Genomic DNA, 25,790 nt, shown 5'->3' on the forward strand with positions numbered 1-25,790 from the left:
TGGGTTGTGATGTCTTCAAAGACTCTCTGAAAAGAGGCTCTTTGTTGTTGAACCTCCTGGGAATAAAGATGCTAAGCCACCTTGAATGCCAAGTCATTGTCATAACAATACTTTGGTATTATGGTGCTGTCAATAGTGTTGTTAATGAGACATCCATTGAACGACTATCTCAATACAGACACGCTGAAGAAAATATTTCCTACTAATGTACATCAAACTCAGCAGAAATTGGAAACTGCAAAAGCAGCCTAGTGAGTTTTGAAGCTGCCCGTTCAAATGTAATGTCCTGGTTAACATTTCTACTACTATGCTGTGAGGTGGCATATTTTAGCAGTTTTCTGTCAAAGCAATGTGCTATGCTGGAACACGAGGAATTCTGCAGATGCTGGAAATTCAAGCAACACCCATCAAAGTTGCTGGTGAATGCAGCAGGCCAGGCAGCATCTCTAGGAAGATCTTTCAAATCTCGTACTAGCTCTTCCTTCAGCTAGTCCTGACGAAGGGTCTTGGCCCAAAACGTCAACTGTACCTCTTCCTAGAGATGCTGCCTGGCCTGCTGCGTTCACCAGCAACTTTGATGTGTGTTGCTATGCTGGAAAGTGTGTTTTGGCTTCGGCTAAGATAAAGACACATGTTGTCCAACTTGGGCATGTGAATCAGCCAATCAGGATTGTGGGGAAGAGTTTTGTGAAGGACAGTAGTCTGGTTTCGGAGCTTTTGGCAAGAGCTGCGGAACAGGACAGAAGGGAAGATGCCGCAGAATGCCATTGGAAGGGAAGTCCCCATTGTGCGAAGGGCTTTGCGCAGATGACAGGTTCTAAGGAGGAAGGGCCAATACTACTCAGAAAGAGCCAGTTTGTTCAAATTAGACATCGAGGGAAGTTCAGAATGTGGTGTGTGCTTTCACTCAGACTGTGGGTCCAGCGTGTGAGAAAAAGACAACTCCAGTGTGAGCTTCAGTGGTCTTGTGCACATTGAACCTTGTTTAACTGTAAAGGGCCCTTTTATTTTCTTTTTCCTTTTAACTGTTCGACAAAGCTGAAATTTGTAAATATACTTTCTTTTTAATTTTATACAGTATACCATCTGTTATTTCTGGCCGACTGATAATTCTGTATGGGCAGCATTTACACAGCATTTGCTCAAGTCGATGTTTCTTTAATTGGACGGGTTTCGTTGAACCCCCCCAAACCATACAGACTGTTTATGAAAGGTGGCCTTCTCACTGCTGGGTCACGTGGCTCTTAGCAGAGCTGGCTGACAAGCCAAGTTTGTATATGACCCCAGTGAGAGGGTTACACATGACGTACATTAATGTAACATGCCCCTTGTTTTAATGAGATGTTTTCAAAATGATTGTAGCATGGAACATTGAGCTCCAGTTTATGCAAATATAAATGGATGGAAGTGAACTTTATGATGTCCTTGGCCTGATTGGCAAAATTGCACCTGTAAATGTTAAACATGATATATTGTAGATAAAATAGCATTTTGTGCATCTAACTCCTAAAAAATAAGTGCTTTATCATTTATGGACACATTAGGCCAACCTGATTCAACTTTCCATTGTGTTGATCTTTAATTGGTCTTCAAATAGAATTATGAATGAGCGTCATTTCATCGTCTCGGACTCTGTGGATGTTTGATTGAGAGATACAGGATGGTAACAGGCTCTTCAGCCCAATGAACCCATGCTCCCCTATTACGCCTATGTGACCAATTAACCTACTAACCTGTACATCTCTGGATGTGTGTGAGGAAACCAGAGCACCTGGAGGAAACCAACGGAGTCATGGTGAGAATGTACAAACTCCTTACGGACTGCAGTGGGAACTGAGCCTGGGTCGCTGGTACTGTAAAGTGTTGTATTAATTGCTATGCTACCCCGCCACGTCAAGACATACAAGCTCCTTACAGACAGCAACGGGAATTGAACACCGATCGTAGGTGCCGTAAAGCATTACACTAACCGCTATGCTGTCAATGCCACCTCCAACTGTGCTGCACCCAGTTTTTGTTCAATGCTTCAGTACAATAGCTTGAGTAAAGCTGGGGAAAATGTCATTTGAGAACTAGAGGATTGAATTGATGACCTGCAAATCTTAATGAATTGTAGAGACATTTCAGTATTTTACAGCTTTGATTAATTTCTCATTTAACAAAAGTTATTTTTGTCTTTTATTGTCTTTAAGTTATAAAATGAACTTCAAAGCTATAAATACGTACTACTTCAGTTACACGGTGGAGAAGATCTTGATATATCTTCGATGTTACATCCTTCATCTCTTCCTGAAATTCTTCTTTGAGTTTTACTTCTCCACCATAAGTTTTGCCTAGATATTAAACAAAAATAATCTAATATTTATATTTTGTTCAAATTTCAGAAGATTTTGTGAATTTAGTTATAAATGACAGTAACTTCTTCCTCATCTCTCATCCTTTTCATTTTCTTATTGTAATTAGTTTATGAATAATTGGAAAGGTTCGAAGACCCAGTGCAAAAAGCATCAGTGATTGTCTTAATTTCTAAAGGTCTTCAGTAGTGACTTATTCTGCTTGTTGGGTTATTGTTATTAGCTTATTCAAATTGTAAACCACCAAGATTCAGTGAGAATGAAATTCCAGGAAAACTTAATTCTTGATTAACTTTAGAAACTGGTAACTGCTCCGCCCCTGATCACAAGAAACTGCAGACAGTTGTGGACAGAGCTCAACAGACCATGGAAATCAGCCTCCCCTCCATGGACTCTCGCTACACTTCTACATTTCTCACTGTCTTAGTAACGTAAACAAAAATAATCAAAGACCACATCAGCTGTGGACATTCCCTCTTCTCCACCACTCCCCAATGGGTAGAAGATAAAAAGCCTGAAGGCACATACCAACAGGCTCATGAACTGCTTTCATTCTGCTGTGATAAGACTATAGAAAGGTCCCTAGTATAAGATGGTCTCTTGGTCTCATGGGCCTTGCACCTCATTGGCTGCCTGCTCTGCACTTTTCCTGAGTTCTGTCATTATCTTTCTTTGTACAAACTCAATGCACGGTTGTAATGAAATTATATACTGTATATGGAAAGCATACAAAACAAAGTTTTTCACTTTGTTTTGGTGCATGTGACAACAATTAACCAATTTACCAATTTGAAAAGGATCAAATGGAACATTAGGAAAGAATGAAAAAGCACCTATTCATTCATGGGACATGGGCATCAGCAGCAAGGTCAACATTTATTAAACATATTTATTTGTCTGACAGGTGGCAAGACACCATTGTGAAAACTACAGCCAGAGGGTAAAGAATCATAGGACTCTACAGCACAAGAACAGGTCCACACCAAACTATTCTTCTGCCTAGATCCATTGACCAGCACCTGAACTAAACCCTCTATACCCTTCCGACCCATGTACTCATCCAAATTTCTCTTAAGTATTGAAATAGCACCTGTGTCCACCACTTCCGCTGGCAGCTGGTTCCACACTCATACCACCCTCTGAGTGAAGAAATTCCCCCTCAGATTTCCCCTAAATATTTCACTTTTCATACTTAATCTATGACCTCTGGCTCTACTCTTACCTGACCTCTGTGGAAAAAAAGCCTGCTTGCATTTATCCTAGCTATAAACATCATTATTTTATCTGTCTCTCAAATCTCCCCTCATTCTCCTGTGCTCCAGGAAAACTTATTCAACCTTTCCCTAAACTAAAGTCTTCGAGTCTTGACAGCATCCTTGTAATTTTTCCCTGTATCAAACTTATTGAGCTTTCCTGTCAGGAGGTGACAAGAACAGCACACAATATCCAAATTAGACCTCACCAATGTATTTTACATCCTCGCACAACATCCTAACTCTGGTACTCAGTACTTTGATTTATGAAGAACAATATTTCAGAAGCTCTCTTTACAACCCTATTTACATGTGTCACCACTTTCAAGGAATTATGGATTTATATTTTCATAATCCCTCTGTTCTACTGCACTCCTCAGTGTCCTATCATCCACTGTCTAAGTCGGGGTCCCCAACCTTTTTCGCGCTGCGGACCGGTTTCATATTAACAATATTCTTGCGGACCGGCCGTTGGGGGGGGGGCATGCAGGGTCGTGGAGAGAGAGTTGCTGTCAAATTCGTTGGCTTTACCCCGAGAAAGACTACAATGACCATGAAGCCTTGCGCGGGCACCAGTGCGCATGCGTAATTTGCGTGTGCATGTACGTACCAATTTTTTTCGACAAATTATTGATTCTGTCAGGGGGTGTAAATCACGAACACAATATAGGTGATAAGTGGCTAATACCCTCAATTTCGTTTCTGAAAGGGTTTATCTACGAATTTAATATTAAACACACAGTGCATATTTTCCTCGCATGAATATAGCGATAAGTCAATTGTCAGGGGAGCTTGAAATAAGTGTTGAACGAACTTCCAGTAGAAGTGGTAGAGGCAGGTTTGATATTATTTAAAGAAAAATTGGATAGCTATATGGACAGGGAAGGAATGGAGGGTTATGGGTTGAGTGCAGGTCGGTGGGACTAGGTGAGAGTAGTGTTCGGCACGGACTAGAAGGGTAGAGATCACCTATTTCCCTGCTGTAATTGTTATATGGTTATATAAGTCAATAGCATCATAATTTTTAAGTAACGTTTGGATATTAAACACACGGCACATATTTTCCCCGTATGAACATATAAAATCATTGCAACACACCAATATCGCTGAATCAGTGGGAGCCCTGGACTTGTTTCCCTGCAACAAGACGGTCCTATCGAGGGGTGATGGGAGACAGCAACACTCGAAGGAGGTTCCTTATGTCCAATCTATTCCGCAATTTAGTTTTCGTTGCATTCATTGCAGAGATATGTTGGAAATGGAAGCAACGTTTTCAGTGCTTTCGTGGCTATCTCAGGATATTCAGCCTTGACTTTGATCCGGAATGCTGGCAGAGATGTTATGTCAAACATAATTTTCAGCCTGCCGTCATTTGCAAGTTCAAGGAGTTGATCTCCTTCCCGCGCTGACATGGACGATGCACAGGTAATGACCTCGCATGCGTTCAAGCTCAACAGTGCGCGTGACAGGGAATGAGGAAAGGTGCAGCTGACTCATATCGCCAAATCATATCGTTTCCTCGCGGCCCGGTAGCGCATGCTTTGCGGCTCGGTGGTTGGGGACCGCTGGTCTAAGTAAGTCCTAGCTTGGTTTGTCCTTTTAAAGTGCAACTCCTCATACTTGACTGCATCAAATTCTATCCACTATTTATTAGCCCATTTTCACAGATGGCCCAGATCCCACTGCATGCTTTGAAAACCTTCCTCACTGTCCACTGCACCCACATTCTTGGTGTCCTAATGAAAATTGTTTCACTAATTGGATGTCTCAGGATGTTAACCTAGCAATTAAGAGATTTTTAGTTTGAGAGTTTTAGTTAGTGGCCCTGATGGCCTACTGTTTATTATTTTCCTTTTGTTCTGTGACAGTTCTTATTAAAATTCAGTGGACTGTTCATTCCGCTTCAAATGTCACTCCCTCTGCACTTGGTCATCGCTGAATATCACGTCAGAAGGGTTTCTTTACCATAAACTCTCCAGTCAGATCTGGTTCATTACACAACACCCTGAATTCTCTGTGGTCCACATTCTACCTGACAATTCCTAAATATGCCACAAGATGATCCATCTTATTTCTTATACTGTGTGCATTTAAATATAACACTTCAAGTCCTATACTCTCCAAACTTTTAGTATTTTTGTCTCCTTGTTGGCTGAAGTTACATTCTTATCCCTTTCTAAACCTACAGTCTCATTCTATATTCTGGAAAGGAGCTCCCTGCAATCATTCAGTTCTTAAACAAAACCCAAATTACTACACTTTGATCATTTTGCGCTAATATGGACTCTGTTTTTGTTTTCTTTCTTGTAAAAGTTATATTTTATGTTTTTCTTGTAATTGCTGCTGAAATGATGCCAAGTGCCTGGAATACTGCTCGATTTCTCCAACCTGATCCCATGAATACCGATTTCCTTCTGGTAATCAAATTTCCCACCCCCACTTTCTTTATTCCCCATTCCGACCTTTCACTTCTTCTCACCTGCCTATCACTTACCCCCATCCTTCCCTTTCTCCTATGGTCCACTCTCCCTTCCTATCAGATTCTTTTTTCTCCATCTCTTGACCTTTCCCACCCACCTGGCTTCACCTCCCACCCTCCAGCTAGCCTCTTTCCCCTACCCCCACATTTTTATTAAGGCATCTTCACCATTCCTTCTCAGTCCTGAAGAAAGGTCTGGCCTGAAAGGTTGACTCTGTATTCATTTCCTTCGATGCTGCCTGACCTGCTGAGTTGCTCTTGGCATTTTGTGTGTGTTGTTCTGGCTTTCCAGCATCTGCAGAATCTCTTGTGTTGTGCACATGACAATAAACTCAACTTTGACTTTAAATTTTTAAATCTCCAAATTTGAGGAAGGACATTCTTGCTATTGAGGGAGTGCAGTGTAGGTTCACGAGGTTAATTCCCAGGATGGCGGGACTGTCATATGTTGAGAGATTGGAGCGATTGGGCTTGTACACACTGGAATTTAGAAGGATGAGAGGGGATCTGATTGAAACATATAAGATTATTAAGGGATTGGACACGCTAGAGGCAGGAAACATGCTCCCAGTGTTGGGGGAGTCCAGAACCAGAGGCCACAGTTTAAGAATAAGGGGTAGGCCATTTAGAACGGAGTTGAGGGAAAATGTTTTCACCCAGAGAGTTGTGAATCTGTGGAATGCTCTGCCCCAGAAGGCAGTGGAGGCCAATTCTCTGGATGCTTTCAAGAAAGAGTTAGATGGAGCTCTTAATGATAGCGGAGTCAAGGGATATGGGGAGAAGGCAGGAACGGGATACTGATTGTGGATGATCAGCTATGATCACAGTGAATGGTGGTGCTGGCTTGAAGGGCCAAATGGGCTACTCCTGCACGTATTGTCTATTGTCTGTTGTCTAAATAGATATTTTGTTTGTGCTTTAAAATTTTGGTGGTATTTTTAAAATATAAATGTGACTTTTAAGTCTAATCAGATTTAGAAAACACATCAAATTGCAATATTTCCTAATAATACCAGTAGTTTGCAGCATTCTAAATAGAAAATTTTATATACTTACCTGTCACACAGGTCCCATAGGTCCCATTTTCTCTGTAAAAGTTAAAGGCACATTCACATTTAGGGCCAGAATGCAAGGGTCTGCAAATTGCGTTTTCTCCACAATCAATCGATGAACAGCTTTGTGCTGAAATAAAAATTATCTAGATTAAATACAGCCTTAATAAACTAATTAAGGTTTATCTTTTATAAGTTACTATCAAAATCCTGCCCAAATACACATTCAACACAATTCCAAATATTAGGTATAAATGTCCAGAATGGCATGAAATAAAGTTCCAACGTTAAATGTTAACCATTTCTTTGTCTCCACAAATAATGCTTGACCTGTCGAGTTCCTCAGTCAGTCTGACTTTTGTGCTAATTCATGGTTCCTACCTAGGCCATTTCTTTTAACAAGACTGTACAGTCAATTGAATCAGCACAGCCAAGAAGTAAGCTTTTATCACAAGATGGTTATTCTGCTAAAATAGACAGAAGGTATTTTGGCTGTTTTGGACAGTAGCTATAAAAGAAATTATCATTGTAGCTTGATGAACAAAACTCAAAGGAACATCAGAAACTGGTTTTTCTCTGAATTCCTCACAATGCTTTTCCATTGATTTGTTACACCTTCCATTTAAAAATGTGAAGGGTGATTCTGCCAACATAATTGGGAAGCTCTCTCGATTTCTAAAGCATGCCAGTTCCCTTTAAATGTTTCAATTCTCATTGTATCATGGTACAACTCGAATGGTTTGACAGAATGCTTTTCCGTAGCTCCTCCAAAAATTAAGCAATTATTCAAAATGGAGCAAAAATAACACCTTGAGCAGAATTCTAGCACGGTCTAGAATTTCATCATTGACATAGTCCTAGCATGAAAACAATAATCAAGTCTGTTCCACTATTTCATCATGACTGATCCATTTCCCTCTCAGCCCCAATCTCCTGCCTTCTTCCCTATAACCTTTCATGCCCTGACTAATCAAGAACCTATCAACTTCTGCCTTAAGTATACCCAATGACTTGGCCTTCATGGCTGCCTGTGACAACGAATTTCAGAGATTCACCACCCTCTGTCTAAAGAAGTTCCTTCTCATCTCTCTAACTGGACTTCCCTCTATTCTGAGGCTATGCCCTCTTGTCTAAGACTCCCCCAACATAAGAAACATCCTTTCCACATCCACTCTATCTAGACTTTTCAATATTTGATAGGTTTCAATGAGATCCTCCCTCATTCTTTTAAATTCCAGCAAGTTAAGGCCCAGAGTCATCAAATGCTCCTTTCATTCCTGAGATCATTCTGGTGAACCTCATCTGGACCCTCTCCAATGTCAGCACATCCTTCTGGCATCTCAGCTGTCATTAATGATAATGCATACACTGAGTGTATGTTTGTGGCTTTCAGGTTCTGTAGACCACCCACTCAAGGTTCAATGTATTGTGCTCTTCTGCACACCACTGTTGTAATGTTTGTTGCTGTTGCCTTCCTGTCAGTTTGAACCAGTCTACTCATTCTCCTCTGACCTCCCTCATTAACAAGGCATTTTTGTCTACAGAACTGCCATTCACTGGATGTTTTTGTTTTGTTTCTTGTGCTATTCTCTGTAAACTCTTTAAACCGTAAACTGGTGTGCATGAAAATCCCAGGAGATCAGCAGTTTCTGAGATATGAATTGGCATCAATAATCATTCAATGGTCAAAGTCACCTCAATCACATTTCTTCCCCATTCTGATGTTCAGTTTGATCAGCAATTGAACCTCTTGACCATATCTGCATGCTTTTATGCATTGAGTTACAGGCACATGATTGGCTGATTAAATACTTGCATTAACAAGCAGTTGCACAGGTATACCTAATAAAGCAGCCACTGAGTGTAAATCTCAATTAGGGCTCATGCAATTTCTAGTTGGCCTCCCACAGTGTTCTTGGATAAATCTAATCAGGCCCCAGCACCTACACTGCTGTAATGCAGACTATCCCCAAGGTAACCCCCTTACCTATCTCAAGTTCTGAAGTCTACATGTTTTTCTCCATGGTTTAAAAAAAAGAGGAGAAAGTTTATAAAGCACCTCACCCATCTTCTGGGGCCCCACACAAAGATGTATTTGAAGAACCCTAATCTCTTCCTAGTTACACCTTTCCATTTATAAACTTATAAAATCTCTTCTGGTAAATTGAATAAGAATAGAGAAGTACTTCATAGGTAGCAAGAAAATTGTGGGCCAAGAGGCCTAATAGTTGTTTATATAATAATATAATTCTATGTGGTCATGCCTGTTGTGGATGGTTTCGCAGTAAAAGCACTTGTAATAAAACCTAATATGAAATTATTAAATAAGCAAAGAAGCAATTTATGTCAAAGCAAATTCCTTCTGTCATCACTATGTGCCCTTATAATCTTGTAACATTAAAGTACGGAATTCAAGCAAATTAATCTTAATTCTGATATGCCAGTCCATAATGCAACAAACAGAATGAAAAGATTCAGGTCATACCTGTGGGTTTTGTGGTCACCGCTATAAAAGAGAATAGAATATTTAATATGAGACTATCACATGCACAGTATCATATAATGATATAGTCACTCCTATCATGATTGTCACCGAAAACAAAACTGTTGTTCTGAACCTACACATATTTGTAAAATCAATCCAGAGATAAGTTGCCATTTATTCCATTGATGCAGCACGATAGCAAGGTTTTACTTTGATTACAATTCTTGTGAGGTAAGTTTAACCTCTCACATGTTCATCATAATTTTTTAATGAATCAGTTCTTTGAATAGTTGTCCCTCAGGTTTTTGTTCCTCTATTAAAAATTAACTTTTTAATAAAAATACAACTGCTAATTACTGTGGTAAAGGGTTAGCATTTTGGGTCTGACCAGGCTTCTATACAGCTGTAACATTACCTCTCAGCTCTTAAACTCAATCCCACAGTTGATGAAGGCCAATGCACCATATGCCTTCTTAACCACAGGGTCAACCTGCACAGCAGCTTTGAGTGTCCTGTAGACTCAAACCCCAAGATCCCTCTGATCCTCCACACTGCCATTAATACTACATTCTGCCATTATATTTGACCTATACTATATTCTGTCATCATATTTGAGTTGTATACAGACCCCAAACAGTAGTAAGAATGTGGTCTACAATTTTCTTTTTTTTTTAAATTTTATTTTTATTTGGATAAGGAGTTCACAATTATCATGTACTTTTTTCACACATATAACCTTTTCCATTTTTTTATATGTATAAAACTACAATTATTTATACATTCTTAAGTACACATTGAGAAGATATAAAAGCAAAATAAACATTTAAATAGATAATTATGTACTGTGGTAAATCTAACCTATTAGGCTAAGTAATGAAATTAGTTGTTAAGAAAAATGGTAATAATAGTTTCCGTATCTACAATTTTCAATGGGGGATAGAAAAGGCAATGCTACAATAGTCTGAGAGGGCAATGCTACAACAGTCATGGGTGATTTCAATATGCAGGTAGATTGGGAAAATTAGGTTGGTGCTGGATTCTAAGAGGTCAACTATCTAGAATGCCTATGAGATGGCTTTTTAAAGTAGCTTGTGATTGAGCCTACTAGGGGATCAGTTATTCTGGATTGGGTGCTGTGCAATGAACCAGAATTGATTAGAGAGCTTAAGGTTCAAGAACCCTTAGGGGAGGTGATCATAATTATGATTGAATTCACCGTGAAATTTGAGAAGGAGAAGCTAATTGAAAATTGCAAATGTCACTCTACTCTTTAATAAGGGAGAGGGGCAGAAGAAAGGGAATTATAGGACTGCTAATCTGACCTCAGTGGTTGGGAAGATGTTGGAGTCGATTATTAAGGATGAGGTGTCAGGGTAGTTGGTGGCACATGATAAAGTAGGCTGTGGTCAGCATAGTTTCCTCAAAGGAAAATCTTGCCTGCTAAATATGTTGGAATTCTTTGAAGAAATAACATGCAAAATCAGTTGATGTAGTTTACTTGAATTTCCAAAAGACCTTTGACAAGGTGCCACACATGAGGCTGCCGAACAATCTATGAGCCCATAGTACTACAGTAAAGATTCAGGCATGGATAAAGCGGTGGCTGATTGGTAGGAGGCAAAGAGTGGTGATAAAGGGAGTCTTTTCTGGTTGGCTGCTGGTGAGATGTGGGTTCCACAGGGGTCTGTGCTGGGTCCAATTCTTTTATGTTATATGTCAATGATTTTGATGATGGAATTGATGGCTTTGTTGAAAAGTTTGCAGACAATATGAAGTAGGTGGAGGGGCAGGTAGTTTTCAGGAAGTAGAGAGGCTACTGAATCACTTAGACAGATTAGGGGAATGGGAAAAGAAATGGCAGATGGAATACCGTGTCAGGAAGTGTATGGTCATGCATTTTGGTAGAAGAAATGAAAGAGTTTACTATTTTCTAAATGGTGAGAAAATACAAAAGAAACTGAGGTGATGGTGGACTTGGGGGCCCTTGTGCAGGATTCCCTAAAGATTAATTTGAAGGTTGAGTCTGTGGTGAGGAAGGCAAAAGTGACGTTAGTATTCATTTCAAGAGGACTAGAATATAAAAGCAATGATGAGACTTTATAAAACACTGGTGTGGCCTCACTTGGAGGTTTGTGAGCAGGTTTGGGCCCCTTATCTTGTCACATGAAGAGTGTTTGACGGCTCCGGGCCAGAATTCACTAGAGGTCAGAAGAACGAGGGGTGACCTCATTGAAAACTATTGAATAGTGAAAGGCTTCGACAGAGAGGATGTGGAAAGCATGTTTCCAATGGTGAGAGAGTCCAAGGCCAGAAGTCATAGCCTCAGAATGGCAGAGTGTCTTTTTTAGAACGGAGATGAAGAGGAATTTCTTTAGCCAGAGAGTGGTGAATCTATGGAATTCTTTGCCACAGGCAGCTGTGGAGGCCATGTCTTTATGTATATTTAAGGCAGAGGTTGATAGATTCTTGATTGGTCAGGGCATGAAAGGATATGAAGAGAAGGCAGGAGATTGGTGCTGACACTGCTGAGAGGAAAATTGGATCAGACTCAATGGGCCAAATGGCCTAATTCTGCTCCTATATCATATGGGCTTATGGTCTAAAATTTTTCTCGCAGGTCCCTTTCCTGCACTGGAAATCAACTGAGAGACATCTAGAAAATTATAAGGCTAGCAGGAAGGAGCTTAAAAATAGAATTAGGAGAGCCAGAAGGGGCCATGAGAAGGCCTTGGCAAGCAGGATTAAGGAAAACCCCAAGGCATTCTACAAGTATGTGAAGAGTAAGAGGTTAAGACGTAAGAGAATAGGACCAATCAAGTGTGACAGTGGAATAGTGTGTATGGAGCCGGAGGAGGTAGCGAAGGTACTTAATGAATACTTTGCTTCAGTATTCACTACGGAAAAGGACCTTGGTGATTGTAGGGATGACTTACAGCAGACTGAAAAGCTTGAGCATATAGACATTAGGAAAGAGGATGTGCTGGAGCTTTTGGAAAGCATCAAGTTGGATAAGTCACTGGGACCGGATGAGATATACCCCAGGCTACTGTGGGAGGCGAAGGAGGAGATTGCTGAGCCCCTGGCAATGATCTTTGCATCATCAATGGGGACAGGAGAGGTTCCGGAGGATTGGAGGGTTGCAGATGTTGTTCCATTATTCAAGAAAGGGAGTAGAGATAGCCCAGGAAATTATAGATCAGTGAGTCTTACTTCAGTCATTGGTAAGTTGATGGGGAAGATCCTGAGAGGCAGGATTTATGAACTTTTGGAGAGGTATAATATAATTAGGAATAATCAGCATGGCTTTGTGAAAGGTAGGATGTGCCTTACGAGCCTGATTGAATTTTTTGAGGATGTGACTAAACACATTGATGAAGGTAGAGCAGTAGATGTAGTGTATCTGGATTTCAGCAAGGCATTTGACAAGGTACCCCGTGCAAGGCTTATTGAGAAAGTAAGGAGGCATGGGATCCAAGGGGACCATGGTTTGTGGATCCAGAATTGGCTTGCCCACAGAAGGCAAAGAGTGGTTGTAGATGGGTCATATTCTGCATGGAGGTCGGTGACCAGTGGTGTGCCTCAGGGATCATTTCTGGAATCCCTACTCTTCTCAATTTTTATAAATAACCTGGATGAGGAAGTGGAGGGATGGGTTAGTAAATTTGCTGATGACACAAAGGTTGGGGATGTCATGGTTAGTGTGGAGGGTTGTCAGAGGCTACAGCGGGATATCGATAGGACACAAAACTGGGCTGAGAAGTGGCAGATGGAGTTCAACCCAGATAAGTGTGAGGTGGTTCATTTTGGTAGGTCAAATATGATGGCAGGATATTGTGTTAATGGTAAGACACTTGGCAGTGTGGAGGATCAGAGGGATCTTGGGGTCTGAGTCCATAGGACACTCAAAGCTGCTGCGCAGGTGACTCTGTGGTTAAGAAGGCATACAGTGTATTGGCCTTCACCAATCGTGGGACTGAGTTCAAGAGCAGAGAGGTAATGTTACAGCTATATAGGACCCTGGTCAGACCCCACTTGGAGTACTGTGCTCAGTTATGGTCGCCTCACTACAGGAAGGATGTGGAAATTAGAAAAGCAGTGGAGATTTACAAGGATGTTGCCTGGATTAGGGAGCATGCCTTATGAGAATAGGTTGAGTGAACTTTGTCTTTTCTCCACGTCTAATATACTTAGTACACGTGAAACCATTTCCACAAATAAATTATATTCAAACTTAGGTAATGCTACACAGTGCAAATCATTATCTCAATGACCCTCCAAGTGAGTTAAGTCTAATCTATGTTACTTTATCTGACCATTTTAATACAATAGAACACTGGGCATCTGATATATGGTGCCTTCAGTGCAAAGAAACTGTTCCTCGTTCTTTATAATGAAGTGAATTCGGATGTGACTGCAAATTTGGATAATAGGTGTGAAATTATTGCTATTGGGAAACTTAGGAAGATAAAGTGATCAAATAAATTCTTTGTATTCTCAAATTACAATGATCACAAAGCAAACGTTCTCACAGCCTGTCTTGTGACACTGAGAATTTCTACAAAAATATGCATTCAAATAGCAAGATCAAGTAACTTAATTTCTAATGGCAAACAACTAATTCCTGTGATTAATATAACAATCACAATGAAAATGTTGTGCTGTCATCTATTATCCTTTCAGTGGCATTGACTAACTCAGAACTTGTATAATTTAGTTCAGTCTATTCAACACCTAGCAGTATCCAAATCTTTATTAAAATGCCTGTACTAGTGATTTACCAGTTTCTCCTTCCCCTTTTCAACTTCTGCCATAATTCTCTTTGTGTGCTCCTAAACTGACTAAAGATATTTTGTGTTCATGTTTCTTGTAGAAAAATCAGAATATTCAGGTTATTAACCCCACATGTACATGGAATAGAGAACATTCTGGGCATCTGTTTTATTCAGCCTTCCAGCAAAAGAATACCACTCACGCATTGCATTATCACTCATGCCTTACAAAGACACCAAACCTAATAAGACTGCAAAAGTTGTAAAAGTGTGCTAACTGAATATTATCGAACAGCATTTGAATTTGTTCTGAGAAGAAGGCAGAGTAGTCAAGTAAATTCCTATAATTTGAGGAGATTGGGCATGTCATCTAAATCTTTGACCAACTTCTTTACAGTTCTTTCACTTCCTTCTTTTGAGCTCTCTCTCCCTCCAACCATGACGACTTGGGACTGTGACACACAAAAACGTGCCAATTGCCCCTACTCACTTCTTTTGAACCCTCTCTCCCTCCAACCAATTCCTCAAGACTGTAGCACACAAAATGTTGGGCTCATCCACTTTGAGAGGACCAAGAAAGGTAGGTCTTACAGGATAAGTGGTAGTCCACTGAGGAATTCAGTAGAACAGAAGGATATAGGAATAAAGATCCATCATTGCTTGAATGTAGATAGAGTTATAAAGAAAGCTTTTGGAACATGGCCATCATAAATTAATGCTTGAGTACTGGAGTTGGGATGTTATGTTGAAATTGTATAAACTGAGGCCTAATTTGGAGCATTATATCCAGTTTTGGTCACCTACCTGCAGGAAAGATGCAAATAAGATTGAAAAGTTACACGGATTTTACTGTGAATGGAGGAACTGACTTATAGGGTAAGGCTGAATCAGTTGGGACTTTATTCATGCAAGCAGGCATTCTCCACTGAGGCCGGGTGAGACTAGAACTGGAGGCTTTGGATTATAAGGGTGAAAGGTGAGATATTAAAGGTGAAAATGAAGGGGAACATCATCGTTCAGAAGGTGGTGAGAGAGTGGAATGAGATGATAGCCCAGCTGGTGGATGTGATTTCGATTTCAACATTTAAGAAAAAATTGGATAGGTACATAGATAGGAGGGGTATGGAGGGCTATGATCTAGTGCACGTCATTGTGACGAGGTAGATCAATGGTTTGGAATGGACTAGATCAGCCTTGAGTGTTTTTCTGTGCTGTACTCTTCTCTGAACCTACGTCCATGACTTCATCACAATGAAACTTTCCTGCTCGTATCTGATGCCCTTTCATTGGCATTGACTGAAAAAGAGTTTTCTGTAGAATTTAACTGAAGCTATCTTATACCTCGCATTATTCAAATCTTTCTCTCAAGTCTGTCCTTGGGATTTAACAGGTTTGCATTCTCCGTGTCAATTTATGCCATAATTCCTTCAGAGGCCTGGTTAATGTGGGCCCCACTGAAAAAGAGAAAATTATAAAATTTAATATGAAACTATCGAATGCACAATTTCTGACGTCGATGTGATTGCATCAAATGCAGAATAGTTCTCACTTAATGGTGCTGAAACGGGTCAAGTGTTCTCCAGTGTTTCCATCTTCTCTGATTGATAAAGGATGTCAGTGATGGTTCTACTAAATAACCATTCTAGTAACTTAACTTTCATTTCCCTCATACACATTCGTAAAGTTTCAAGAAAGAGATGAATATTATATGAACCATAAACAAATTTTCTCTCAGGTCGCTTTCCTGCAATGGAAATCAACTGATTTTTTTTTTCTTCAATGAGCCATACCTTGGTGCTGCAGGGATGGCTTAGCAGATTGGCACAACTTACTCAATGATCTATCACTCAATTCATTTGCATCTCACTATTCTTCCAATACAAACCGATCCTTCAAAATTCTGAGCTAATTTAGTGCTGTGGTGGTTCAATTTTCACTGTTATCAAACTGAATAAATAGTTTGCTTCAAACCGGTTGCTGTTATAAATCTTACTCAGCAACATTGCCCAGTTACTTGCTTGAGAAGTGTCCCTAGAATCCAAACATTAACAAGCAACCTCATTGTTTCCTTAATAAATTCCACAGAGGAAGAGGGAATATTAGAGACTTCGAGAGTGTTCAGCTACCTTGAAAAGAATATTGCTCATTGCCTGTAGAGAATGGAAATCAGACCTGACTGAAATCATCTCCTTAGTATGAAGGGAACATCGTTGAGCACTATCTCACTGAAATGGCATCAGAAAGCAAACATATTATCTCTAATTATAAAAGACTATCTTGTAATGTTAAGAATTCATGTGAGAAAACATATTGAAGTAACAAATTCAAAAAACTTAATCTCCAATGATCAATGGTCATTTCACTGAAATTGTAACATTCAAAATGAAAATTTAGTGCTCCTACCTGTCATTACTGCTGTGGTATTTTCTGTAAAAGAGTTTGATTTACAATTTAGTTGAAGCTATTTTCTATTAGTATCATCTAAGTACTCATGTTATCTCAGATAACAGACCATGTCTAATGTACTTAATACTCATGAAACGGTTCTCAGAAATAAATTACATTCGAAATCGGTTAATGCCGCACAGCGCAAAGAAGATGATTGAATACAGTATCCGGCTGAACGGTGCCACAAGAACAACCTCTCACTCCATATCAGCAAGAACAAGGAGCTGATTATTAACGTCAGGAGGAGGAAATCAAAGGCTTATGAGCCAGTAATGATCAAAGCTTCGGAGGTGGAGAGGGTCAGCAACTTCAAATTACTCAGTGTTATCATTTCAGAGGGACAGTACTGGGTCCAGCACACATGTGCAATTATGAAGAAAGCACAGGAGATTCTCTCATTTCTCGGCAGTTTGCAAAAATTCAGTATATCAGTTAAACCGTTGACATAATTCTATCAACTGCACGCGCTCACTTCTTTTAAACTCTGCACTCCTACAACCTATCCGCTGTCATCTTAGATATGTGGCTTGAAGTAATGTGCCATCTGCCACTGCTCACTTCTTTTAAACTCTCTCTCTCCCTCTCTCTCCAAGCAATTTGGTGTCAAGACTATGTGCACACACAATGTCAGGCTCTGTCACTGTGGGAGGACCAAAAAGAGTGGGTCCTACTCAGTGAAGGGAAGAGCACTGAGGAATGCAGTAGAACAGAATGATCCGGGAATACAGATCAATAACTCTTTAAAAGTCATGTCACAAGCAGATAGAATGGTAAGGAAAGATTTTGGCACATTGACCTTCACAAATCAATGCACTGTGTACAAGAGGTGGGATGTAATGTTCAAATTGTATCAGACGTTAGTGAGGACAAGTTTGGAGTATTGTGTCCAGCTTTGTTCACCAACCTAGACGAAAGGGGTAATTATGATTGAAAGAGTGCAGACAAGATTTTTAAGGATGTGTCTGGGACTTGAGGATCTGAGTAACAGGGAAAGGTGGAATAGGTTAGGACTTTATTAACTAGAATGTAGAATACTGAGGGGAGATTTCTGAGAGGTATGCTAAATTATGAGGGGTAGTGATAGGATGAATGCAAGCAGACTGAAGGTGTGTGAGACTAGACCTAGTGGTCAAGGATTAAGGGTTAAAGTTGAAATGTTGAAGGTCAACATGAAAGGGAAGATCTTCACTCAGAAGGTGGTGAGAGTGAGGATGGAAGTGACAGCGCAGGTGGTGGATGTGATTCTGATTTCAACATATAAGAAAAATTTAGATAGGTACATGGATGGGAGGGATATGGAGGGCTATGGTAAACTGCAAGTCAATGGGAGTAGGCAGACCTAGAAACATGACTCCATCACAATGAAACTTTCTTGCTCCAATCTGATGTCGCTTCATTAGCATTGACTGTAAAGTATTCCATCTCTCAGTCAAAAATATTGCTCAGTTACTATAGAGAATGAGAGTCAGACCTGACTAAAATAATCCCTTCAATATGAAGGGAGCTTCATTCAGCACTATTTATCTGAAATATCGTCAGAAAGCAAATCTATTATCTCTGATTATGACAGAGTATCTTCTAAAGGTAAGAATTGAGATGAGAAAATATATCGAAATATCAAATTCAATTCACTTAATTTCCAATGACCAATGGCCATTTCACTGAAATTGTTACAATCAAAACGAAAATTTACTGCTCCTACCTGTCGTCTCATTTGTGCCATTAACAGTAAAAGAGATTGATGTACAATTTAGTTGAAGCTATTTTCTATTAGTATTGTCCAAATACTCATGTTATCTTAGATAACTGACCCAGTCTAATGTAATTAATACTCATGAAAGCATTTTCAGAAATACATCACCTTCAAATTCCGTTAATATCACACAGTGCAAAGAGCATGATACAAAATCTGGTTCAGCTAGTGATCATGGTTTCAGGGTTAAAGCTCAAATGTTTAAGAACAACATGAAGAGGAACATCTTCAATCAGAACATAGTGAGAGTGAGGAACAAGATGACAGCACAGGTGGCTGATGTGATTCTGATTTTAACATTGAAGTGAAATTTAGATAGGTACATGGATGGGAGTGCTATAGCATAGTGCAGCTCAATGGACCCAGGCAGATCAATGGATTGGCATGGATTGATCAGCCTTTGGGCCTTTTTCTGTGCTGTCGTGTTCTATGAACCTATAAGCATGACTCCAGCACAGTGAAACTTTCTTGCTCCAATCTGATGTCCTTTCATTGGCATTGACTGTAAAAGAGATTGCTGTATAATTTAATGAAAGCTATCCTATACCTCACATTATCCAAATCTTTTTATCAATCTCTGCTCATAGGATTTAACAGTGTTTCATTCTCCTCATCAATTGATGCCTTGAGAGTCATGGACAATAACAAAATTTCAGCTAAAGATATGTGTGTGTATATTTCAAAGGAAAAGGAAAAAGGAAAAGTGGTCAAAGAAATCCCAATTATATTCACTCGAAAGACTGGGATGGAAACGTTTAGATCATACCTGTTGGTGTTGGTGAGATCGTCACTGCAAAAGAGAAAATTATAAAATTGAATATGAGACTATCGAATGCAGAATTTCAGACGTCGATGTGATTGTATCAAATGCAGAATAGTTCACAGTTAATGGTGCTGAAATGCGTCAAATGTTCTCCAGTGACAAGCGTCCATCTGCTCTGATAGACAGAGGATGTCAGAGAAGTTTCTCCAAAATAACCACTCTAATAACTTAACCTTCATCTCCCTCATACACATCGTAAAGTTACAAGAAAGCAATGAATTTTGTATTAACCATAAAGAAATTTTATCTCAGGTCACTTTCCTGCAATGGAAATCAACTGATTTTTTTCTTCAATGCGCCAAACCTTGCATGCTGCAGTGATGGCTTCGTGGATTGGCACGACTTACTGAATGATCTATCGCTCAAATCATTTGCATCTCACAAGTTTTCCAAATCGAAGTGATCCTTGAAAATTCTGATCTAATTTAGTCCTGCTGTGGTACATATTTTACGGTTATCGATCTGAATAAATGTTGGCTTCAGAACCGTTTGCTGTTGTAAACCTTACACAGCAACATTGCCCAGTTTTGAGAAGTGCTTGTGAAGTGGTCCTGGAATCCAAAACTTAGCTGGGACTTCATTGTTTCCTCAGTAAATTCCACCGAGGACCAGGAAATATGAGAGAATTGTAGAGCCTTATAAAGTATTCATCTCTCAATCAAAAATATAGCCCAGCCACTAGAGGGAATGGAAGTCAGAACTGATTAAAATAATCCCTTCAATGTGCAGGGAGCTCAGTTGAGTACTATTTCTCTGAAATATTGTCAGAAAGCAAAAATATTATAACAGAGTATCTTCTAAAGGTAAGAATTGATATGAGGAAATATATTGAAATATCAAGTTCCGTTCACTTAATTTTCAATGACCAATAGCCATTTCACTGAAATTGTACAATCAGAATGAAAATTTATTGCTCCTGCCAGTCATGTTATTTGTGCCATTAACTGTAAAAGATATTGATGTACAATTTAGTTGAAGCTATTTTCTATTAGTATTGTCAAAGTACTCGTTATCTTAGATAACTGAGCCAGTCTAATGTACTTAATACTCATGAAAGCATTTTCAGAAATAAATCACCTTCAAATCCCGTTGGTATCGCACCGTGCAAAGAGGATGCTTGAAAATCTGGCTGAGGTAGTGATCATGCTTTCAGCTTTAACACTGAAATGTTTCAGTTGAACATGAAGAGGAACAACTTCACTCGGAAGATAGCGAGAGTGAGGAACAAGATGACAGCACAGGTGGTTGATGTGATTCTGATTTCAACATTGAAGTGAAATTTAGATAGGTAAATGGATGGGAGTGCTATAGCATAGTGTAGCTCAATCGACCCAGGCAGATCAATGGATTGGCATGGATTGATCAGCCTTTGGGCCTTTTTTCTGTGCTGTCGTGTTCTATGAACCTATAAGCATGACTCCAGCACAGTGAAACTTTCTTGCTCCAATCTGATGTCCTTTCATTGGCATTGACTGTAAAAGAGATTGCTGTTTAATTCAATTTAAGCTATGCTATACCTCACATTATCCAGATCTTTTTATCAATCTCTGCTCATAGGATTTAACAGTTTTTCATTCTCCTTATCAATTGATGCCTTAATCCCTTTAGAGTCATGGTCAATAACAGAATATCAACTGAAGTTATTTGTGTGAATATTTCAAAGGAAAAAGGAAAAGTAGTCAAAGAAATCCCAATTATATTCACTTGAAAGACTGGGATGGAAACGTTCAGATCATACCTGTTGGTGTTGGTGAGATCGACACTGCAAAAGAGAAAATTTTAAAATTGAATATGAAACTATCGAATGCAGAATTTTAGACGTCGATGTGATTGTATCAAATGCAGAATAGTTCACAGTTAATGGTGCTGAAATGCATCAAATGTTCTCCAGTGACAAGCTTCCGTCTTCTCTGATTGCCAGAGGATGTCACAGAAGTTTCTCCAAAATAACCACTCTAATAACTTAACCTTCATCTCCCTCATACAAATTGTAAAGTTACAAGAAAGCAATGAATTTTGTACTAACCATAAAGAAATTTTATCTCAGGTCACTTTCCTGCAATGGAAATCAACTGATTTTTTTTCTTCAATGAGCCAAACCTTGCATGCTGTAGTGATGGTTTCGTGGATTGGCACAACTTTCTAAATGAACTATCGCTCAATTCATTTGCATCTCACTATTTCTCCAAATCAAAGCGATCCTTGAAAATTCTGATCTAATTTAGTCCTGCTGTGGTACAAATTTTACGGTTATCGATCTGAATAAAAGTTGGCTTCAGAACCGTTTGCTGTTGTAAACCTTACACAGCAACATTGCCCAGTTTTGAGAAGTGCTTGTGAAGTGGTCCTGGAATCCAAAACTCAGCTGGGAGTTCATTGTTTCCTCAGTAAATTCCACCGAGGACCAGGAAATATGAGAGAATTGTAGAGCCTTCTAAAGTATTCATCTCTCAGTCAAAAATATTGCCCAGCCACTAGAGGGAATGGAAGTCAGAACTGATTAAAATAATCCCTCCAATGTGCAGGGAGCTCAGTTGAGTACTATTTCTCTGAAATATTGTCAGAAAGCAAATATATTATAACAGAGTATCTTCTAAAGGTAAGAATTGATATGAGGAAATATATTGAAATATCAAGTTCCATTCACTTAATTTTCAATGACCAATAGCCATTTCACTGAAATTGTACAATCAGAATGAAAATATATTGCTCCTGCCTGTCATGTTATTTGTGCCATTAACTGCAAAAGATATTGATGTACAATTTAGTTGAAGCTATTTTCTATTAGTATTGTCAAAGTACTCGCTATCTTAGATAACTGAGCCAGTCCAATGTACTTAATACTCATGAAAGCATTTTCAGAAATAAATCACCTTCAAATCCCGTTAGTATCGCACCGTGCAAAGAGGATGCTTGAAAATCTGGCTGAGGTGGTGATCATGCTTTCAGCTTTAACACTGAAATGTTTCAGTTGAACATGAAGAGGAACAACTTCACTCAGAAGATAGTGAGAGTGAGGAACAAGATGACAGCACAGGTGATTCTGATTTCAACATTGAAGTGAAATTTAGATAGGTACATGGATGGGAGTGCTATAGCATAGTGCAGCTCAATGCACCCAGGCAGATCAATGGATTGGCATGGATTGATCAGCCTTTGGGCCTTTTTTTCTGTGCTGTCGTGTTCTATGAACCTATAAGCATGACTCCAGCACAGTGAAACTTTCTTGCTCCAATCTGATGTCCTTTCATTGGCATTGACTGTAAAAGAGATTGCTGTTTAATTTAATTTAAGCTATCCTATACCTCACATTATCCAGATCTTTTTATCAATCTCTGCTCAAAGGATTTAACAGTTTTTCATTCTCCTTATCAATTGATGCCTTAATTCCTTTAGAATTATGGTCAATAAGAGAATATCAACTGAAGATATTTGTGTGAATATTTCAAAGGAAAAAGGAAAAGTAGTCAAAGAAATCCCAATTATATTCACTTGAAAGACAGGGATGGAAACGTTCAGATCATACCTGTTGGTGTTGGTGAGATCGTCACTGCAAAAGAGAAAATTATAAAATTGAATATGAAACTATGGAATGCAGAATTTCAGACGTCGATGTGATTGTATCAAATGCAGAATAGTTCACAGTTAATGGTGCTGAAATGCGTCAAATATTCTCCAGTGACAAGCTTCCGTCTTCTCTGATTGCCAGAGGATGTCAGAGAAGTTTCTCCAAAATAACCACTCTAATTAATTAACCTTCATCTCCCTCATACAAATTGTAAAGTTTCAAGAAAGCAATGAATTTTGTATTAACCATAAAGAAATTTTATCTCAGGTCACTTTCCTGCAATGGAAATCAACTGATTTTTTTTCTTCAATGAGCCAAACCTTGCATGCTGTAGTGATGGCTTCGCGGATTGGCACAACTTTCTAAATGAACTATCGCTCAATTCATTTCCATCTCACTATTCTTCCAAATCAAAGCGACCCTTCAAAATTCTAAGCAAATTTAGTCCTGTTGTGCTTCAACTTTTACTGTTATCCAGCTGAATAAATTGTTTGCTTCAGAAACCGCTTGCTGTTGTAAATCTTACACAGCAACATTGCCCAGTTTTGGGAAGTACTTGTGAAGTGGTCCTGGAATCCAAAACTTAGCAAGGACTGCATTGTTTCCTAAGTAAATTCCACCAAGGACCAGGAAATATGAGAGAATTTTAAAGTATTCATCTCTCAGTCAAAAATATTGCCCAGCCACTAGAGGGAATGGAAGTCAGAACTGATTAAAATAATCCCTTCAATGTGCAGGGAGCTCAGTTGAGTACTATTTCTCTGAAATATCGTCAGAAAGCAAATATTTTATCTCAAATTATATCAGAGTATCTTCTAAAAGTTAGAATTGATGTGAGAAAATATATTGAAATATCAAGTTCAATTCACTTAGTTTCCAATGACCAATAACCATTTCACTGAAATTGTTACAATCAAAACGAACATTTATTGCTCTTAGTTGTTATGTTATTTGTGCCTTTAACTGTGAAAGAGATTGATGTACAATTTAGTTGAAGCTATTTTCTATTAGTAATGTCCAAATACTCATGTTATCTTAGATAACTGACCCATTCTAATGTACTTAATCCTCATGAAAGCATTTTCAGAAATAAATAACCTTCAAATCCCGTTAATATCGCCCAGTGCAAAGAGGATGCTTGAAAATCTGGCTGAGCCAGTGATGATGGTTTCATGGTTAAAGTTGAAATGTTTAACATAAACATGAAGAGGAACAACTTCACTCAGAAGATAGTGCGAGTGAGGAACAAGATGACAGCACAGTTGGTTGACGTGATTCTGATTTCAACATTGAAGTGAAATTTAGATAGGTACATGGATGGGAGTGCTATAGCATAGTGCAGCTCAATGGACCAAGACAGATCGATGGATTGGCATGGATTGATCAGCCTTTGGGCCTTTTTTCTGTGCTGTCGTGTTCTATGAACCTATAAGCATGAGTCCGGCACAGTGAAACTTTCTTGCTCCAATCTGATGTCTTTTCATTGGTATTGACTGTAAAAGAGATCGCTATATAATTTAATTTAAGCTATCCTATACTTTACTTTATCCAGATCTTTTTATCAATCTCTGCTCATAGGATTTAACAATTTTTCATTCTCCTTATCAATTGATGCCTTGAGAGTCATGGACAATAACAGAATTTCAACTGAAGATATGTGTGTGTATATTTCAAAGGAAAAGGGAACAGCAAAAGTGGTCTAAGAAATCCCAGTTATATTCACTCGAAAGACTGGGATGGAAACGTTCAGATCATACCTGTTGGTGTTGGTGAGGTCGTCACTGAAAAAGAGAAAATTATAAAATTGAGTATGAAACTATCGAATGCAGAATTTCAGACGTCGATATGATTGTATCAAATGCAGAATAGTTCACAGTTAACGGTGCTGAAATGGGTAAGATGTTCTCCAGTGACAAGCGTCCATCTGCTCTGGTTGACAGAGCAAGTCAGAGAAGTTTCTCCAAAATAACCACTCTAATAACTTAACATTCATCTCCCTCATACACATTGTAAAGTTACAAGAAAGCAATGAATTTTGTATTAACCATAAAGAAATTTTATCTCAGGTCACTTTCCTGCAATGGAAAACATCTGATACTATTTCTTCAATGAGCCAAACCTTGCATGCTGTTGTGATGGCTTCGCGGATTGGCAGAACTTACAGAATGATCTATCGCTCAAATCATTTGCATCTCACTATTTTTCCAAATCAAAGCGATCCTTGAAAATTCTGATCTAATTTGGTCCTGCTGTGGTACAAATTTTACGGTTATCGATCTGAATAAACGTTGGCTTCAGAACCGTTTGCTGTTGTAAACCTTACACAGCAACATTGCCCAGTTTTGAGAAGTGCTTGTGAAGTGGTCCTGGAATCCAAAATTTAGCTGGGAGTTCATTATTTCCTCAGTAAATTCCACCGAGGAGCACGAAATATGAGAGAACTTTAAATTATTCATCTCTCAGTCAAAATTATTGCCCAGCCACTGGAGGGAATGGAAGTCAAAACTGATTAAAATAATCCCTTCAATGTGCAGGGAGCTCAGTTGAGTACTATTTCACTGAAATATTGTCAGGAAGCAAATATATTATAACAGAGTATCTTCTAAAGGTAAGAATTGATATGAGAAAATATATTGAAATATCAAGTTCCATTCACTTAATTTTCAATGACCAACAGCCATTTCACTGAAATTCTACAATCAGAATGAAAATTTATTGCTCCTGCTTGTCATGTTATTTGTGCCATTAACTGTAAAAGATATTGATGTACAATTTAGTTGAAGCTATTTTCTATGAGTATTGTCAA

At 39.0% G+C, this 25,790-nt stretch overlaps 1 protein-coding gene across 1 annotated transcript in view; it reads right to left on the bottom strand.

Annotated features, from left to right (window-relative positions):
* LOC134348799 (mucin-13-like) overlaps window positions 1-25,790 on the bottom strand; it is a 91,865-nt gene that overhangs the window by 39,694 nt on the left and 26,381 nt on the right. The window contains exons 5-11 of the mRNA XM_063052601.1: window positions 22,943-22,966; window positions 21,155-21,178; window positions 19,360-19,383; window positions 16,796-16,819; window positions 9,624-9,644; window positions 7,143-7,268; window positions 2,227-2,333 (exon numbers count right to left, since the gene is read on the bottom strand). Coding sequence (XP_062908671.1) covers window positions 2,227-2,333; window positions 7,143-7,268; window positions 9,624-9,644; window positions 16,796-16,819; window positions 19,360-19,383; window positions 21,155-21,178; window positions 22,943-22,966 — 350 coding nt within the window. The remainder of the gene's footprint in view (window positions 1-2,226; window positions 2,334-7,142; window positions 7,269-9,623; window positions 9,645-16,795; window positions 16,820-19,359; window positions 19,384-21,154; window positions 21,179-22,942; window positions 22,967-25,790) is intronic.

The sequence above is a fragment of the Mobula hypostoma genome, chromosome 6 (genome assembly GCF_963921235.1).
Source record: "Mobula hypostoma chromosome 6, sMobHyp1.1, whole genome shotgun sequence".
In the NCBI taxonomy this organism is placed as follows: Eukaryota; Metazoa; Chordata; class Chondrichthyes; order Myliobatiformes; family Myliobatidae; genus Mobula; species Mobula hypostoma.